At 47.6% G+C, this 17707-nt stretch overlaps 8 protein-coding genes and 1 non-coding gene across 9 annotated transcripts; 4 read left to right on the top strand and 5 right to left on the bottom strand.

Moving 5' to 3' along the window:
• Positions 1-294: 294 nt before the first annotated feature.
• HD556DRAFT_1426812 (initiation factor eIF2 gamma, C terminal-domain-containing protein) lies at positions 295-806 on the bottom strand. The gene is made up of 2 exons (XM_041304640.1): positions 614-806; positions 295-564 (listed from the first exon to the last, which is right to left on the bottom strand). Exons 1-2 carry the CDS (start codon positions 672-674, stop codon positions 341-343), a joined length of 285 nt encoding a protein of 94 aa, XP_041152139.1. The 5' UTR covers positions 675-806; the 3' UTR covers positions 295-340.
• Positions 782-1420, bottom strand: HD556DRAFT_1451540 (uncharacterized protein; the record flags this gene model as incomplete). The annotated part of the gene is made up of 4 exons (XM_041307973.1): positions 782-864; positions 918-1081; positions 1137-1263; positions 1339-1420. The coding sequence occupies 4 exons, from the start codon at positions 1418-1420 to the stop codon at positions 782-784; spliced, it is 456 nt and encodes a 151-aa protein (XP_041152138.1).
• A 101-nt stretch (positions 1421-1521) lies between these two features.
• HD556DRAFT_205925 (uncharacterized protein) lies at positions 1522-2453 on the bottom strand. Its single transcript, XM_041309896.1, has 2 exons — positions 2103-2453; positions 1522-2049 (listed from the first exon to the last, which is right to left on the bottom strand). Exons 1-2 carry the CDS (start codon positions 2381-2383, stop codon positions 1623-1625), a joined length of 708 nt encoding a protein of 235 aa, XP_041152137.1. The 5' UTR covers positions 2384-2453; the 3' UTR covers positions 1522-1622.
• A 298-nt stretch (positions 2454-2751) lies between these two features.
• Positions 2752-3325, top strand: HD556DRAFT_1250995 (flavoprotein; the record flags this gene model as incomplete). The annotated part of the gene is given in 4 exon segments (XM_041298975.1): positions 2752-2886; positions 2898-3026; positions 3079-3250; positions 3300-3325. Coding segments are annotated over 4 exon segments (462 nt in total), but the record flags the coding sequence as incomplete, so codon positions are not given.
• Positions 3326-4280: 955 nt separating this feature from the next.
• On the top strand, positions 4281-5785 carry HD556DRAFT_1251016 (terpenoid cyclases/protein prenyltransferase alpha-alpha toroid; the record flags this gene model as incomplete). Its single annotated transcript, XM_041298978.1, has 9 exons — positions 4281-4387; positions 4442-4557; positions 4610-4681; positions 4721-4865; positions 4919-5051; positions 5104-5152; positions 5205-5386; positions 5442-5547; positions 5595-5785. The coding sequence occupies 9 exons, from the start codon at positions 4281-4283 to the stop codon at positions 5783-5785; spliced, it is 1101 nt and encodes a 366-aa protein (XP_041152135.1).
• A 437-nt stretch (positions 5786-6222) lies between these two features.
• Positions 6223-6648, bottom strand: HD556DRAFT_1426767 (uncharacterized protein). Its single transcript, XM_041304639.1, has one exon. It carries the CDS (start codon positions 6607-6609, stop codon positions 6271-6273), a length of 339 nt encoding a protein of 112 aa, XP_041152134.1. The 5' UTR covers positions 6610-6648; the 3' UTR covers positions 6223-6270.
• Positions 6649-8064: 1416 nt separating this feature from the next.
• HD556DRAFT_t128 lies at positions 8065-8147 on the top strand. Its single transcript has one exon. It is a non-coding gene; the product is annotated as a tRNA-Asp (tRNA).
• Positions 8148-9456: 1309 nt separating this feature from the next.
• HD556DRAFT_1451536 (NADH-dependent glutamate dehydrogenase) lies at positions 9457-13408 on the bottom strand (the record flags this gene model as incomplete). Its single annotated transcript, XM_041307972.1, has 17 exons — positions 9457-9525; positions 9587-10014; positions 10064-10230; positions 10280-10367; positions 10417-10632; positions 10682-10909; positions 10960-11059; positions 11109-11151; positions 11202-11318; positions 11374-11577; positions 11624-11755; positions 11807-11874; positions 11923-12110; positions 12158-12405; positions 12458-12823; positions 12879-13159; positions 13220-13408. The coding sequence occupies 17 exons, from the start codon at positions 13406-13408 to the stop codon at positions 9457-9459; spliced, it is 3132 nt and encodes a 1043-aa protein (XP_041152133.1).
• Positions 13409-16065: 2657 nt separating this feature from the next.
• On the top strand, positions 16066-16381 carry HD556DRAFT_1251009 (uncharacterized protein; the record flags this gene model as incomplete). The annotated part of the gene is made up of 2 exons (XM_041298977.1): positions 16066-16197; positions 16256-16381. The coding sequence occupies 2 exons, from the start codon at positions 16066-16068 to the stop codon at positions 16379-16381; spliced, it is 258 nt and encodes an 85-aa protein (XP_041152132.1).
• Between the last annotated feature and the right edge of the window lie 1326 nt (positions 16382-17707).

Here is a 17707-nt window from a genome sequence, read left to right as displayed (position 1 = left end):
CTCTTCCATACCATCCTTCCAGTACATATAATGGAAAATTACCTTACATACCACGGTTGATTCTATCATTTGTCGTTGCCAACAAACCTCCACTGACCAGGAAAGCGAATCATCCCAATAAACATATGTACTACTGAAATGAAAAACACTTGCATTTGCGTCCTGCAGAAATGATACATGTGTAGATTGGCTCCGGTCACATCAAGTGCAAGAATATGGGATGCGAATCAGTTCAACTCCCACAACGTTCCACGCTGCACACTTCCCCAACCTGACGGGAGGTCAGCGAATGAGTTTGCTGACTTCATAGGAGTACTTGTTTACAAGCCGCCAATGCTTCTCAATACGTCTCCAAAGCGCGACCTTCTCTCCAACATGTGGACGAAGTCAACTGAATCTTGGCAAGATCCCCTTTCATGCTCAACACCCGCCCATCAGTCGACGTTAGACCGATGTTAATCAGTAAGAGCTCGTTCTTGGTGACTTTCGAGATCTTTATTTGTTTCTTGTCCTTTGTACGAGCGCCCAGCAAACGACGGATGAGGAACAAACTGATTTCAAACTCTAAAGTCTCGTTAGAACACGCTAGCATATCGAAAACGAGGATGGCTACTGCGGTAGACCTTTCGGAGCTTCCCGACCGCGCCCAGCACTTGACTAACGAGACGATCCATTCTGCACAACTTAGGAATCAGTCTTGGTCCCAACGCCGATCAGCCCTCCCGGAACTGCAAACTGCAAGTGATTGTTCTCCGCGTGCAGAAAACGATCTTGCTGAAAATCAGCTTGTAGCGATAAGTGTGCCCTTTACGACGTATTCGTTGACAGCGTCGATATTGTATTTCAGTTGCACAGATATCGTGTCTGTTATGAGGATGAGTACAAGTATAGAATAGTCCATGTTACCGAGGACGTACCCTTGACGAATGCAGCGATTGATTTTTGGTGCGCACGAGCCTTGGCTACCTTGATCAAGTCGACCTTGTTCTGCAAAATAATCAGGTTTTCCAGCTTCATGATTTCGACTGTGGCCAAGTATATGTTTCGTTTCCTGCGATCAGAAGAAGAGCAGCGTCCATGACTGCGGCACCGTTGAGCATGGTAGACATCAGAACCTCGTGACCAAGACACCCCACGAAGGAAACATCGAGAATGAGTTTGATCCTGTGACCGCATCCTGGCCGTTCGCACGGACAATTATCTTCCTTGTCTGAGCGAGACGATCGATAGCAGTCTGGGCAGGGACATCCCTCATTCTCGCATCTGTAGATCTATGATGGTAGATTAAAGACAGATCAGATGCGAATCAGAAGAAACATACTTTGAGATTTGCATAACCCAGCGTGATCGTGATGTTATGAACGAGCTCGCTTTTGAATTGTACAGTCATAACGCGGACGCCCGATATGGCCTTCACCATTGTTGAGGACCTATGACGGATTTTGAGTGACTATGGTAGCTAGTGAGTGTATGAGGCAAAGAATGCATTCTTTCACCCGTTTAGAGGTCAAATTGAAAGGAAACAAACCCCTTGCGCTGGTCCAAAATAGATCAGACAGAACATTATAGCATCGACACAAAGTGCGAAGACAATACTGAATTGCTCTGCAGCATATCATAGACTATGAAGCCGGAGCACTGAGCTGCAATGCTTCTCTTGCAGCTTCCCTCTTCGCAGCCTGCAGCGTCCACATCCACTTCAGGTCACGCTCCACCTTTTCCTTCCTCGCGCGCTGCCTTCGTTTGTTCAAATGACCCCAATCTTCCCCAACACCTACGTCGGCTGCTGTGAGCCGAGGCAATCCTAGTAATTCCGACTTCGAGAGAGTAGAGGCGGGCAAGGGCTTAGGTGGAGGAGGGGGCGTGGCCATTCTCCACAACCAAGTGTTTCTTGGTGCAGCGAGCAATACAGCCTGTTCCTTTCGCGCAGCTTTGGTCACCGTTTGAAGTCGGTGGTCGATTTCCGCCTGCGAGAGCGTTCGCTTGGCGCAAAACTTTTCGACCTTCTTTGAACTCATTAGCTCCGGGAGCACCACTCTCTTTAAATACCTGTGTCATGAGATTGAGTGCATCGACCAAGACATGTATCAGTGTCAACTTACTGTAGAGACCGTACAGGATGCTCTGGATGAGGCGGTCGAGTAGAAGGTTGCCTTGTCATTCCACGCACGACAGTTGGATGCTCTTTCTTCGGCACATTGTGCTGTGGCGCCGACGCATCTGAGACAAGTTGGGTCGCTTTTTGTTTCAAAGCCAAATTGTAAATGTCCTTGGTCGACAAAGGCGTTGTCGATGAAGCAACTATACTGCGCACGAGCTCACGCGCCGAAGGCAAGCAATGGCGCGGCCACAGGTTTTTTCGAAATGAAGAAATGGTGGCCATGATTTTGACGTACAAGAATTGCACACTGGGAGCTAACAATGGGGTCTGCTTACTAAGACGAGAAGTTTGGGCGCCTACTAAGTACTAAACAGAAGCAGAACCACATCCCTGCGACTCGCCGGAATTCATGACGATTCTGTGCACTGCATCAATACTAAAATAATCGAGGAAGCTTTGGAGAAAAACTACGTTCGCGCTTCCCATTCACCCTCACCTGCACACTCAGTACCACCTACTTGATGACCACCATGTGTTACTGCTGATAACAACTAATCTATCAAAGCTCTCTCATTATCGCAGATCTTCTCCAAGTCTTGATAAAATCCTCCTACATACTGCTAGTGCTCACATTGCACGTGCAAATGTAGTACCAGAATGTCGAAGTAAAGGTGGTTGCAACGAAAGAGTCGCTTGCGTTCTACGACCGTACGGACGTGGTCAAGACAGGAGGACGAGTGATTTGTGAGTACACAAAGTTTCAAGATGAATTTCTGCATATCAACGTCCATGACAGGGATCACACAAGAAAGGAGAACCAACCCTGCATATCGAGTTGATGAGATCGGCTGACATAGTCCTTGTCACTCCCTGCCCGGAAAATACGCTCTCAAAAATCGCACATGGACTCTGCGATAACCTTTCAGTATGTCCTACCGCCTGTTCACGTCTCACTCGGTGATAATCTTCTTTATTAGACCTCTCTGCTTCGTGCATTGGCACCTACGACACCGACTTACATATCCACAGCAATGAACACGCTCATATACGAACATCCGCTTACAGCAGAGCATGTGCGCATTGTCCGGGATGTTGTGCGGTATCAAATTGTTGGGCCATTGCAAAGGATATCGTCATGTGGGGACGTCGGTACGTTACCTTTTCTTTTCGTTGTAGATCTCTCGGTCCTTTCTCGAAGGACTGGGTGCCATGACAGAATGGTGAGATGTTGTGAAGATAGTGGTGAATCAAATGAAATCTAGCTTTATCTTTCCCAGTCACACGACTTATCAGACGGCTTCCATTCTGCCACAGTGCCGTACTCATATTGCTCCTCAATCATTTGATTACAGGATTTCTATCGCAAATGAACCTACATCGTGTGTCTTTCGCACCTCGCCCAATGCGCTCGATCGGACATCGACATAAAACCAATGATCACAAGTTGCCATTCTATCGCAACAATACACCGACAAGACGGCGCTATAGGCACTTCGCCTTAATTTTGTTTCAGTGCTGCCGGCTTCAGGATGTGGTTTGCAGACCTTTGCAGCGCGGGTGCCTATAAGATGTTGGTCGGATTTTTACAACACGCCTTTCGAAAGGTGGTTGCTCTTACAGGATGAGTGAATCGAGGAGTATTTGTATTACTTGCTAATATCAATGGGTTGTATAGCAACAAGAATTATTTCAAGCTGTACACGACAGCATGCTATTCGAATACGTCATCGCTGAGGTGGATCTTTCGAAAGGCGATAGAGAGTAAATCAAGGAGTACATGAATATTATTTCAAATCTTGAGCACGCGATAACACGCTCGAATATAACAGCCTATCTATTAAGCAGGGCTGATCATGACTAGTTCGAATACGTCATCATGATATTTCTCGAAAGGCGATAGTAGATCCTAGATCCAGTATAGCAACCATCTCCTCCGTACCATCTCAGAATGTCTCGAGGCTGCAAGAGTTCAATCGCGCACAATCACAGTGCGCATGCGCTCGAGCTGCGACCTTCCATGCGAGCAACAACGGCCCGCCCGGGGACGGTTTTCCTGATCCGATGCCAGTGGCTACTTTGAGTGCGCGCGAAACTCAGCGGACACCATATATGCTAACCACCACACCTCTTCCATTTCTATTGATCTGACCAAGGGAGACTTTTGTGGGAAAATCATCAAATGTTGCCAACAAGTTTACCTCCACTGAGTAAAGGTGGTCATGCAACACACTGCAAAAGATGCTTGTCTGGCTTGCCATCTTCCCAAGTGGATATTGATCCGGCCAAGTACCTTATCCAATGCTGATCTTGATCGTAGCTATTCTAATACGATTGTCACAGGCTTGCCCTATCCTTTTACTGCTTAGGCTCCTTGGATGTTTCGGGCGAACTCGAAAAGAAGACTAGGGATTGGGAAAGAGAACAATGGAAGGAATGGATATGGAGTCAACAGACTAGTGAGCAAATTCTGAGATTCAAATATGTTGGAGAATTGAGCGTAGTCACCAGGCGGACATTATGGAACCGGCTTCCGAGCAAGCTCTTATATGACTGCAAAACACTCGGTCAGAATTGGCCCTCGTTATATGCAGACATAATTGATTTCCAACCTAAAGACAGAGGAACATTCGGTCCATGATAGCCCTCAGATCATCATGACTTATACTGCCCTTCTCTCGCTGGCCATATTGCGCGATAACTTTTCACGTCTTGACAGGAAGGGTCTCCTGAAATTCCTCAGGTCCTGTCAGAACACTGATGGGAGGTAAGCCCCTACATCATGTCGGGCACTTTCAAGGTACAGACCAAGGGACCTAGTTTTTCTTCTGAGCCTTTAGGGGGCGACTCTGATCTACGCACGACGTTCTGTGCTTTCGCCATAAGCACCATGCTTGACGACTGGTCAGGGATGGATGTTGCAAGTGCTCTCCAGTTCATCTGTTCGTGCCGGGTAAGTTTGCGACAACTTCATATCAGGGGCTGTCCTGATAGCTGTTCGTAAGACATATGAAGGAGGTTACGGGCAATCGCCGTTTGGGGAGGCTCTAGGTAGTACGCCATACCTTATGACATGATAAAAGCTCACCCCACCTTTCTTTATCAGGTGGCACTACGTATTGTGCACTAGCAGCACTCCGATTAGCTACTAAACAACTAGACCCTCTTGATCGGCAGAAAACTATTCGGTGGCTTGTGCAAAACCAAGCACCTAATGGCGGGTTTCGGGGAAGGACTAACAAGGACGCTGATGCATGTTATTGTTTCTGGTGCGGCGCATCGCTGCACGTAAGTTCATAGTGTCTTATGACGTTGACATAACTAAAACATTTCCTCTCGTCAGGTGTTAGATGCAGGCGATTTGGTCGACAAGGCAGAAATGGCATCCTTTTTAGCTTTTTGCCAATTCAAGTTCGGCGGAATCGCAAAGATTCCCGGCGAGCATCCTGGTACGTCATTTTCAAACACTTTGACTTTGCAGCAAACGCTGTCCTAGATCCCTATCACACGTACCTCTCACTGGCAGCGGTGGCGTTGCTCCCACCCGATTCGTCAGAAGGAACATCGTGGGCGCTTTGTCCTCTAGATCCTCTATTGAACGCAACATACCAGACGTCCTCGTGGGCTAGAGCTCATATTCCAGCTCCTAAAGTTGATGATGATGCTTTGGGTGATGCAGGCATATAAGTGTGTGTTAAATTACGTTGAAGTAATAGATAGCTGGTAGGCACTCGATTATAACATTTCATTGACCATGTTCGAAGTGTTTGAATGCAACATTGCCTCATGCCATTCTTGTTGAATGGCAATCGTGTATCGTTGGAAAAAGCAGAACCTCCTTGACTCACCTCGTCTGTCAAGTGGGCCTCTTGAGGTGAAGGTCACAGCACATTCACGCTGCAAGTGCGGCACTGAATTCATGCAGGGTGTAATCAAACCCCTAGTGCTTACATTAAACAGACTATTCTTATAGTCAAACCTGGCATTCTTCATACAGCAAAGGTTTTTTATTATTTTAAGACACTCAGCTACAATGCGCAGACTATAGAATAAGGCCAGACGATCCCCAAACAGATTTCACCGCAAGCGGAGGGTACTCTGGCCGCCGCACTTGCCAATCACCGATCAGCGAGATGATATTATCAGCCTGTGCAATGAACAATGATAAGTTTTCATTCTATAAAGCTATCCAGCAATATCGCACACACATTTATCACCCTACGGACACTGTCTTCTCGTCCAATCAGGCTTGCATTATCCGGAACCAGTGCGGTGCGCTCCATGAAACGACGGGTGAATTCCTGGCGGCGTTCATGACCATCGGCTGTTTGCCACAACTTCGGTCCGGCTCGTTTGATCATGGATTGGACGACGCGTACATGTTCCACGCTAACCATTTCGTGTAGTAGAATCCCCAGACAATCGTGCATGATCGGTAGTTGGATGAGGCCAAATGCGAACAAGTCTGCTATGAAGCGAGAAAAATCCAATGCGATATTCCACCGTTTCATTTCGAGTTTTTGCCGCGGGGAAATAACATGTGGATTATTCTGCATGTAACAGTGAATACTCATCAGTAGAAAGATGTGCGATAAAACGCACAAGAGAACACCAGAATGATTTGAAGTGTTCCAAGACAGCGGTTTGCAAATGGACCACGAAGCAGCTGGAGACCCACTCAGAGTGATGGAGCCTCAATGCATCACGCACTTCTCGCGCAAAGAACGCCGCTTCCGGTCCAAAATCTATTATATTCGCTTTGGCTAAAATTTCCCAGCAGAAAAGTTGGGCGAGATCGCGTAATGTATCGAATGACCATGGACCTGATTGCGCCAGGACAGTCGGTAAAGCAATATTGGGTGCCAGCATGCCAGTGTCAAGTATACGCACCCATGCTGTTGGTGTGTGACCAGGTGGAGGAAAGTAGCCATACTCTACAAAGCGGCTCGGAATAAATGTCGTGGCATTCGCGTTAAGGTCTGATTTCATGGATTGGACGCCTAGCACAATTTCCTGGACCGATGCTTGATGAAGTCTGCCATACTTGAGTCCGCGAGCTTGTGCTTCGACACCGACCAATGTCGTGTTGCTGCTGCAGGGGGAATTGTTCAGAGATCGATCGGGCGTTCCAGCGCTCGACTGACAGGAGAGAGTTGCGTTTGGATTCTTGTAGCCTCCGAGCGAAGACGCTTCAGATTGACAGAATTGGTTCATTTGCGACATGAGTTCAACGTCAGTAGTTGCCACGGCTAAAAGATGAGGGGATGAGTCGCTAGACAGGCTGAGTGGATATGTTGATCTTCTGTGGTGGGTACAGTTCCACTTTATAGGGTAGGAAAGGGCCACAGCCGTGTGGTTGACCTCCACCCAGGTCCTGAACAATGACTGTCAGAGCGTGGTTCAACGCGTTGACATCCACAGTGCTGGTACGAAGATAGCGAGGGACAACAAAAAGCTTTGTGCACTACTGGTCCACATCAGTGTGCCGAGGCCACGCCACTGATACATTGTCCACGTTAATACTTGAGAGGAGTAATGGTAGTACTTACTTGAACTCCGGCTGATCATGATATCATCCGATATCGTTCATAAAACAGGTTTGTAGTATCATGATAGCACCTACTACTTAGTAGTAGTGTTCACGGTAACACCTTATGAACCAGTGGTCGACATGTGACCAGTGAAAATTGAAGGACCAAGCATCGGTGCGAGTGCGGAAGCATGGCCGAGCCACGCGAGCACGGAGTGGAATCGAATTTTGAGCAGCATGTAACCTCTCTGCTTTGGATTCAGAAATGTATGCATTATAAGAGGTACAAAATCATTTACTTAACAGTTCTGGTCTGCTGCACAAGACTTTGTCGGTGTGTCACTATAGTGAAATGACTGATTTAGAGAAATAATGAGCAATTTAGTCTGTCGACTCACCAGGCGCGTGTTATAGGTAGATTTCAAGCTGTTATATATCTCTGGTAGTATATCGGATAGTACACCCGCCTGTCACAGCTGCTGCGCGCGGGAAAGCGGGGTTCGATTCCCCGCCAGAGAGTATTTTGCACTGATTGTCATCATATCCGCATTTAATGCTGAGCGCTGAGAACTTGCTTTCTCTTCTGGATCTTTGAGCTGCAAACGACCACAAATCTTTTTAAATCTATCATTTTTATCGCGTGATATTCGAAGGCGATTTCATCGATCTCGATCAGTGTTAGAGCTGGCGAGCCTACGTGGCATATCGAGATACCGCAGGGATCGGGTCCCATTGCGTCTACCACGTCATGGTGTGTTGCTGCGCGTTGTAGTTCTGTCTCTTCTCTTTGTTCACTACCATGGCGACTTCTGATCGTGTCGTTGGTCTTCAAAACGGAAGCAGGCAAGAAGAACTTTTGGCCATACGACGGATTTATTGCAATTCCAGAAATGGGGGATATTCGTGTCAATGAGAATTAAATTCGGAGCACCGGAAGTCGGCAGACTCTCGCACTCATAGCAGCAACTACAGACTTTGATGACACCATTGACTTCCTATTCCCCCAAGACGTTCTCGAGGAGTCAGGATGCCGAGACCTGTCTACAGCGTGCATTTCTTTCCCCTCCCAATGTCTATGTAATGACAGAATCTTAGACAAGTTACTGGGCGATTTTCGTAAGTACTGCAAAGAGACGGACCCTATTCACGAAGCAACACAGACTCTTATTTCAGTTCAGACAGCCTCAAAGAAGCAGAGCACACTCAGTCCAATGCACCAGAAAACACGGCCGACTATCTCGCGATGTTAACTCGTCCTGGAATTCCTCCTCATCACCTTGATCTACAACCAAACTGCATTTGGGCGATTCAACGAAATCTCTCGGTGGAAAAGGGATTGGTGAGAAACGCGCGCGTGCGCGTGATTGCATTGCATCGTCGATTCATCGAAGTCCAACTTCTCGATATGTTCGAGAGCCACTGCATCTCACGCATCAACTTTTCGTTGCATTCAATGGTTGTCAAAATTTGACATTAGCGCGGACCGTCCTTGGAAGCTTGACCTGCGAAAGGATCCGTTCACTCACGGTCAATTGTATACGGCTTTGTCGAGGTCAGATCTTCAGAACGCGAAGAGACACGCTGTGTCTATTTGCGGAGACAAGCGAAGGACAAGACTGACCGTGCAAACATTGTATTCAGTGACTTGCTACTGTAGACACCGTTAAATAGAAAACAGACGACCAAAGCCGTGTCACATTTGGTACATTATTATAGTCCATCGTATTGAAAGCGCAGAGAAGGAGCTCTTATCGGTCCTCATATGGCATTATTGGCCTCTCCTATGTACAGTACGTAGTGATCCCAAAGTCAAGTCCCGAAACAAATATTACCGGGCGAGATCCCGAGCGAAATGGAAAAAGTCTACACTAGAGCTGTTAACGCCGTATTTGTAGATCTGTAAGATGAAGGTTAAGGATAAGCAGGCAGCAAGAAAAGGAGATACCATTGAAACTCACGTAATGCGAAGCAACCCAGCTCGAGAATAGAGCGCGTTGGTATGTTTCGGGAAGCCTCTCCAGCAGGGCGTCGAGACCGACTTGATCGACTAGGGTAGTGGGTATAGCGCGTCTCATGACACCCCTGCGACTAGGTACATCATTAAACAAGTCAGAGAGTTCAAGCTCTGCCTGCAAGTTATTGAGCCTGATCGACAATTCGTCCGAGATCTGCGTTCGGGGTTTAGCGCCTTGGAGGCGGGCGTGCTCGCGCCAAATGCAGTGGAACTCCGCTGCGGCATTCTCCGAAATCTTTTCTTGGATCTCTTTGACGTATTTTTGATAGAAATCTGAAGGCTTGGCGTCCTTGAAGATCATGAGGTCTAGGTATTCCTGAGTCGTGAGGGCAAGACCGGCGAGCACCTCAAGCGAGGAGCTGGTCACACCGCCTGAAGCAAGGTCAGAACCATATAATAGATTGTAAAAAAGCAATCTCACCCTTGTTCGCACTAGAGTCCTTGAACAAGACAACCTTGCGTTTCTCCAAGTGTAACCTTGCCTGCTGCGTGAAGAACAAATTTGCACCCTCGACAATGTACTTGAAGTGGGGTTTGCCTTCTGTATCCGTCAAAGCAGCAACATTAGAAACGTTCACAGCTTCAGGACTGAATGATCGTGAGCTAATGTTTCGTGCAGGTGGTGACACAAACATACCGTCCACCGCAAGGCACAAAAAGGTCTGCCTTGAAACGGAAGTGAGCACCATTCCTGAAGTCGGTACCGTCCAGAACGATTTCACCGGCTAGAACAGCATGTGAGATAACAACGAAATTTAAGAAAGCTGAACATACAGGGTAGTCTAACATCCTGTTCTTCGACCTTGACGAGGTACCCATCCTTGCTCAGCTTGGTCTTGTCAAAGTGACCGACGGTCAGGCGACATTTGGCGAGACGGATGAGCTCCTCCCTATTGATACCTGCAGGGTCGGCAAGGACACCACTGCCATCGATAATAGCAATGGTCTTGTCGGAACTCAAGAGTATCTCATTTGAACCAAGATCCCCGTCTGCAAAGTGTCAAGGACGACGTCCAAAGAGTAAAAGGCGCAAACGTACCAGGACCACCGGTTTGAACTTTTGTGATGTCTTTCTCCCTCAGTCCAAGCTGCTTGTAAATGCCAAGTACATATTGACGAATGGACAGCGACGTCATTCCATATGTATCATGGGGAATACCACCCAAAAGCTCGGCACTCTTGCCGGTGGTAAATGACTTCCACCATGTCTCGGCACCACGATCGCGAGCGTGCAATGCTGCCCAATCCATCATGTCTGCTGTGCCCTCTTTACCAGATGTCAGTCGCCTCCATGTTATATCGGATACGCAATCTTACCATCAGGGCCGAAGAACAGTAACTCTGGCTTTCCATACAAGTCAACCAGGGGTTCCTTAATCCCTGGAGTTTGGCCAGGGATAAGCAGGTCGATGATAGCCTAATTGAATGATTAATACCCATCCATTGATGCGTAATTGCGCACTTACATCGACATATTTCTCGAAGCAGCGTCTAGGTGGCGCTCCAAGACTACGTGACAGGTACATAAAAATGCAAAGATGGGAAGTGAAATAACGCACGAAGGCAAAATAGTACCCTTGGCTCCTCCTTCCGGAATATCCTTATTTTTCAAAGATTGAGTGGCAGCTAATCCGTAGTTCTCATCGAACAACATCCTCTGGTTGATAGAGTAGTTTCTGGTTGCATAGAACTCAGCTGCACGATTCCGAAGTCTAGAAAAGGTACACGTACTCCTTGTTCCGCGACCTGACGATTCGAATACCGCCGCGGGCAACATCTCTGAAGCGGATGTGGAAGCCGCGGAATTCATTTCCGATGATGATGAACATTCCGAAAGGTTTGTTTGGATATTCAATCTCAGGCAAAAATTCAGGGGCGAGACGGAACGACAGTGCGACCTTGGTGGGTTGATAGAAGTTCGTCTTCAAAATGTGCCTACGAAAAGTTCAGCTACCAATCAATCATTCGCTTTGAGACCCACTTGTTGAAAATGAGGAAACTCTCGAGAACTTGGAGATCCTGCTTGTTCAAGACTGTACGTCTGATTTTATCGTACAACTCAGAGTCAGACAGAGGCTGCGTGGTTTGAAGACGCTGGTATGAGAGAGTAGGACTGGATGCGTCTCGTCAAAGTCACCCAAGACAAATACATTAGCAGACTCACCCGAGCTGTGATGCCTCATCTGCAGCCGGATAATGTGCCATGGCGAAGTTGACATAGAGGAGACGAATCTGTTGGAAAGAATTAATGTGACATCTCGAGTGAAACTGGCAACGCACGATTTCCGCGTGTGCATGGATAACTTGAGCAATACTCTCCCGCGTGAAAGTTTCCTCCCTGAAGCGTCTCTTGATATCATTGAGAACTTCGGCGTGTGAGGGGTTCGATTCGTCCAGGATATTCTTGAGGTGGAGGTACGCGGGACCCAGGCGATTGCAGAAGTGTTGAGCGAAAACCCAACCACAATCTAATGAACAATTAACTCGATTCTTGCCTCAGAAATGTTGAGCATACATGCATAGGTCGCCTCTTGCACAGCATGTCCAGAGTTGACAGAATCGAGGAAAAAGGGGTTGTCTGGAAGACAGTACAGAAGAGATGCTTCTTTCATCACCTGGAATATGGAGTGCTCGATCGGCGCGCCGGTTGAGTTGGGCATCGGATTCAGGTATAGAGAGATTATGGTGATTCCATTGGAGAACTGTTCTACATACTTGCGGGCCGAGTACAGCTGGTAAAAGTGATAGAGGTTCGATAGAGCGCTGAAAATGAGCGTAAGGCTACCCGTACTATAACATAAATAGGTCAACATACCTAAAGAAACGGGAAGTGCCGCCCATCTTGTATCCGATGACAAGACGCCTCTCACGAGTGCCTTCGACTTCAAACACTTCCATGACAGGACCGTAGCGGCTCTCGACTTGCCACATGATTTTCTGGTACACTTCAAGAGTATGCGGGCTCGCCTTCTCAAGGAAAGCGGTATCGGAGACCGTACGGATATCGGTAAGTCCATCAGTCCGGGTTGAGGGGGGTGGTGGAGAAGGGAAGTTGCACTTGGTGATGAAGTAACAGCGCAGTTGTTGAGATGCTGTCGCCGATATGGATCCAGTGGATCGGAAAGTCTCAAGCCGGTAACAATTCGACGGAGTTGAGTTGTCGAGGTATAAAGAGTCGATTCTGTGTCAGGCACAAAATTGGCATAGCGATTGTGAGCCGTATCAGATAAACATACCTGGATTCACAGGTAGCACCAGGCCCTTCGGTAGAAGTCAGACCCGGTAAACTGGTGTGGATGAAAGTCGCCCCATTTCCTTTCTCGTCAATCCTCTCGAGGTCGATGACGAGCTTATTGAGATCGTGCTTAGTATAGGCAAGTACCTTGGCACCAAAGAGCGCGATGATGTGATCAGATATTACAGAAGGCGATTCATTTTGAAAGTAGGTGTCATCGATACCGAGCTGAGAATAGAACCAGTTGACTTCGTTTGCAACCAGCTCGCGAGGAATGAAACCCTATGGATATGGCGCCAATATTAATGCTTACTGTGACTGAGAGATAGAGGATTGCATCACCTTGGCAGCGACATCTGCTTGCACCTTGGCACGTTGTTCTTCCTTGCCTTTGAAGACTGGGGTAGTATAACCAGGCAGGTTCTTGACACGCTGCAAGGATGCCTCACTACTAGCCCTGGAGCTAGCAGCAGAAAGGCCGTTGAGGTTGTTCGGGAGAACTCCTAGAAGCTGGGACGGCGTCGATGACATCGTCTAGCAGTGATTATAGAGGTCTATGGGAAATCTACAGGTAAGTCGCGTCTACTTAACCAAGAATCGATTGATGCAGTGAATCGGAGGACAACAATGGTTTGAATAGTGCCAAGAATCTACCTCGTATTTATACAGATTTACGGACCATAAAACTCAAGCTCTTCTGTGTACGGATCTTAGACTTGTCAAAGTATAATCTGGTATGTAAGTCAAAATAGTGGCAAATAAAGAAAAAAAATAAGGAACAATTCGGAAAAGGTCACTTGACCAGGTACCAGTCTCCGATGGTTGGTTGGTACTTGATGCACATGGTCAGTAATTATTATGATATATTCCGCTAGGAGCGCACGGATGACTCAAGTTAACATCGTACGTATAGAATTATCCAATAATAAATATGGTGAACTGACCCTTATTGTTTCAACCGGGTTTTTCAAGGTGCCCGATAGCGAAACAGGTGACTCGTTCCATTTTGCAGTCAGCGCTGACACGAATCGGCACTCGGCAGCCAGGGGTTACCACAGGCTCACCATTGTTACCGCCATCACTGACAGTCTAATAGTAGTCTGTCTGTCTGTGCTGTTGTAACTGATTGGTGCATGGCAACCACTTTAAGGATGTCGATGAGGTTCATCGAGATCAATCTACAAAATTATTTCGAATTCAATGAGTAGAAATTCGAACCAATTGCATGCTTCTCGAAGCTTCCCGCGTCATATTGACTCATCGAATCGCATCATGGGATCAACCATGATATTGTTTGAAAACCTCATTTATCCTATTGCAGCCGGCGGACCTGAACGTTCGAACTCGTGTTCTCCTACACAGCTTTGCCTCTCCGAAGGACCGAAACTGTATCTGCCACGACACAGAACACGTATTTCTTGCTCGAGGACAGCCGCATCCCCTCCTACTTGTTGTTGGTGCAGGGCGTACATGGCCGTGTATGCGCTTATGGCTTGACGCGTGACGCGTCATGACTCGCGCTTGCTAGCGGCATGCACGGTCCGGTTCATGTCTTGACCCGTAGCGTACCATTCCGACCTTTAGTTTCGTCACAGCGTCGTCCCCCGAACCTAATTTTTTGCGATTAAAGTTACGATATATCACGTTCTATTCAAAAATGCCCACCTGACGCTACTCTGCATGACAACGACGCGTTGAAGAATTCTGAATGGGCAATGGAGGACCGAACCCGAGTTCGAACGTGCTCAAGGTACTGGTACATTGTGACACATTCGTGGAGTCAATGTCCTATCTGGAGATATACTTCCACGCCAGAATGGTCAGTCGAAGGAGATGTAGGATTTCGTGACACATCAGCCATGCCCTGAAGGAATTCACTGCTGCTCGGACCGACCAACGCTAGAGCTACGTGATTGGTATTGTCTGGCTTCCGCCTGTCGGAGTCCCTCACGGGTTTACTCAAGTATCGAGCTCGGTTTTCAGCGAGAAGCGAACATCATAATGATAACGTGCGGACACCTGTATGACCAATGGAAAATGTATGAAACCTATGCCTCGGTATATTATAAGATCTGATAGTACTTTCCCTCATTCATGGTTTAATTGGGTCTAGAGGTTGCTTCTACGAGCTTCTACTGCGCGAATCCCCGAAGGTCATCATGAGTAGTTAGTTAAATCCGTGGCGAGTTAATGCCACCATATATATTGGAGTGACCTGGCACCTCTTGATCACAGTCAGCACTTTGGCCCGCGCGAATGATAAAATCACTCACTTGAACTCGGGAAGCCCCGTCTCAGTCGGCAAAAACCTTTGAGGAGCTTTGCTTGTCTTGCATGGTAAACTCCGTGGTTGGTCCTTCTCTGAATTACGGTATTACCTTTCAACTGGTTCCGCGATACCCCGGAAGGTCTGAGCAAAACTTGTAGATTTGTGAAAGCGTGTGCATGTTCGATTGGATTCAAGTGATCGGGAAGCGTGCCACTTGCTTGGAAGATTCGAAATCGGATACTCTTAGGCAGGCTCAGACTGCTTTTGCCAATATAGCAGTGTCACTGGTGGAACTTCCGAGACTAACGGAGATGTTACCTAGAATAAACATACTCAATTTTGGCACAGGTGTGAAAACGTACCGACGGTTGGGGTGAAAACTAGCGGTACTGTGACACACTGGTAGCAGTCTGTCCTCGTTCTACCCGTCTAATTGGGTTGGAGAGATCTAAAGATCAACCTGTACGTCGGTTTAGTTGTAGTTGAGGTTAGGTGGGTTTCGCATAAGAGAATATGACAGGACATATGCCGAACCTGAAATAACGAGTGATGCCAATCATGACTTGCCATGATGGCCGCTCAGAGCGCTCATTGCGAGTTCGTCGTATATCCCGAAATCCGCGGTGATGCATGCACATGGTGCAGCCGTACCATCGCAAATTCTGCGGGGACGCTTATTTTGGATGCTCGTATTCATTCAACACGATCTTCATCTAGGGCAGCTTTTGAATTGGACAATGTCCGAGTCGATGACGAAGTTGGAAGATGATGCAACCGTTGTGCCGGCCGGCGAATACCCAGTTTTGTCAGCCGGTGTCCGGCACGACCGGTAGAACTGGGCCTAAGTCATCACCAGTGTCGAGCCTTTGAATTCGATTTCGTTACGTCGTACAATTGACTCACCTGGCACCCTGTTACCATGTTCCTCTCGCGCCTCGTAATGACTGCAAAACAATTCTCCACATCTGCCGTTGCCAGTTTCCCAAAACTCAAGACGCACAGCGGTACAAAGAAACGGTGGAGAGCGCTCAGCAATGGCAAGTTCAAACGCGTACGTACCAATCTCCCCGTTCCCCCATCTATCTCGTTCAGCTCAACAACACGCGCAGGCACACGCAGCACACGCGCATTTGAACGTCGCTAAGAGACCAGGGCGTAAGAACGCACTCTGCCAGACGGCATATTCCAGCGGAGCGCAGACGCCGACCTTGAAAAAACTTATGCCCTACGCCTAGCTTTACTTATTCTATAGGTCGGTTCCTTGTTTTGAGCTGGAGAGCATCGCACTCATCACTTTCAGATACTCTGTACTTCTTATATAATCAACATCTATTTCATCAAGAGTGCATGTCTGCGATACATGACACTTCTTGACGACATACGTTTTGCAGTTCCAATCTGCGTAAATGTCCCATAGAGCAGGGGACTGGTCGTCCACCTACTATCACAGGTGGTCTTCAGATACACAAGAAGCACATCATATTCGGCGAGGAGTGATACTTAGAATTCAGGAAACAGCAATGAAGTCACTGAAATCACTAAAGCCTCAATAATTTTATGATTTGAACCTGTACAGCTCGAAGAACAAGAATGCCCAAGTACTGGTCATGAGGTTGGTCGTTCGCGCATGTCAAAATCAATACAAAGCTGACAGCATCAACTGCGTGACGGATCTAGTATTACAAGTATAGTGCATTGCGCACTGGCATCAGAGTCTGGGTCACTACCTATATATTTGCATGCCCACGACATTCTAGCCTGATGGGTGAGACAGAGTGAGGAGGCGCATGAGGCGACAGATGCTGAGCACTTGGGATGTGGAAAGTGATGTACTGGAGGTGCCTGACGATATTGTGGAGGCAGGTGGGAGAGCTGAGATGTTTGTTCACTCCGTTTGAACCTATTCCATCTTTCATGACTCTCTGGTGTCATTCCGGCAGAATGTAATGTAGTTAATAGACCTTCGATGATTAGGGTGAGCAAGATAATTTTCGAGAATCACAGATGTTCTTATAATATTTCACATTCAAACAAGAGGTAGTATCATTAATGAAGCAGCCATCTCATTAAGAGTGTGATGAAGGTTGTATCAAGAAGTGAGTAGTGATGTGCCGGCCTGGCTTGGCCTGAAAGCCCCGGCTTTGGCCTGGCCTGGGGCGGCTTGGGCTTTCGAAAATGTCAAGCCGAGCTGTGAGCCAAAGCCAGGCCAAAGCCACGGTGTAGAGACTCATGCCTCTCATGGTGTGATATGGCACTTTTCACTAGGGAGTTCATTGCACGAACTTGCAGCACCATTCTGTGTGCTATCTGCAGCTATCCCTATATGAGGCGCAGCTTTCCCGCGCAACGCGCGCCATGCGCGCACCATTCCCGCGCTTTACGATGTATACGCGCGCGCGCTTTCCCGCGCTTGATCGCCCTATAGCGCCAGCCATCCAGAAGCATCCATCCACTGTCCACCAAGTTCTCTAGTGCGTATGTTTCCATTTCTCTTATCTGTGTATCGTTCCACCTTTATTTTGGACCCTTACTTACATATAGCTTTACATACCTTACTCGGT

The sequence above is a fragment of the Suillus plorans genome, assembly GCF_016647745.1.
Source record: "Suillus plorans strain S12 chromosome Unknown HD556scaffold_134, whole genome shotgun sequence".
Lineage (NCBI taxonomy): Eukaryota > Fungi > Basidiomycota > Agaricomycetes > Boletales > Suillaceae > Suillus > Suillus plorans.
Note: the sequence above shows the minus strand (reverse complement) of the source record. Positions and strands in the feature narration are given on the sequence as shown.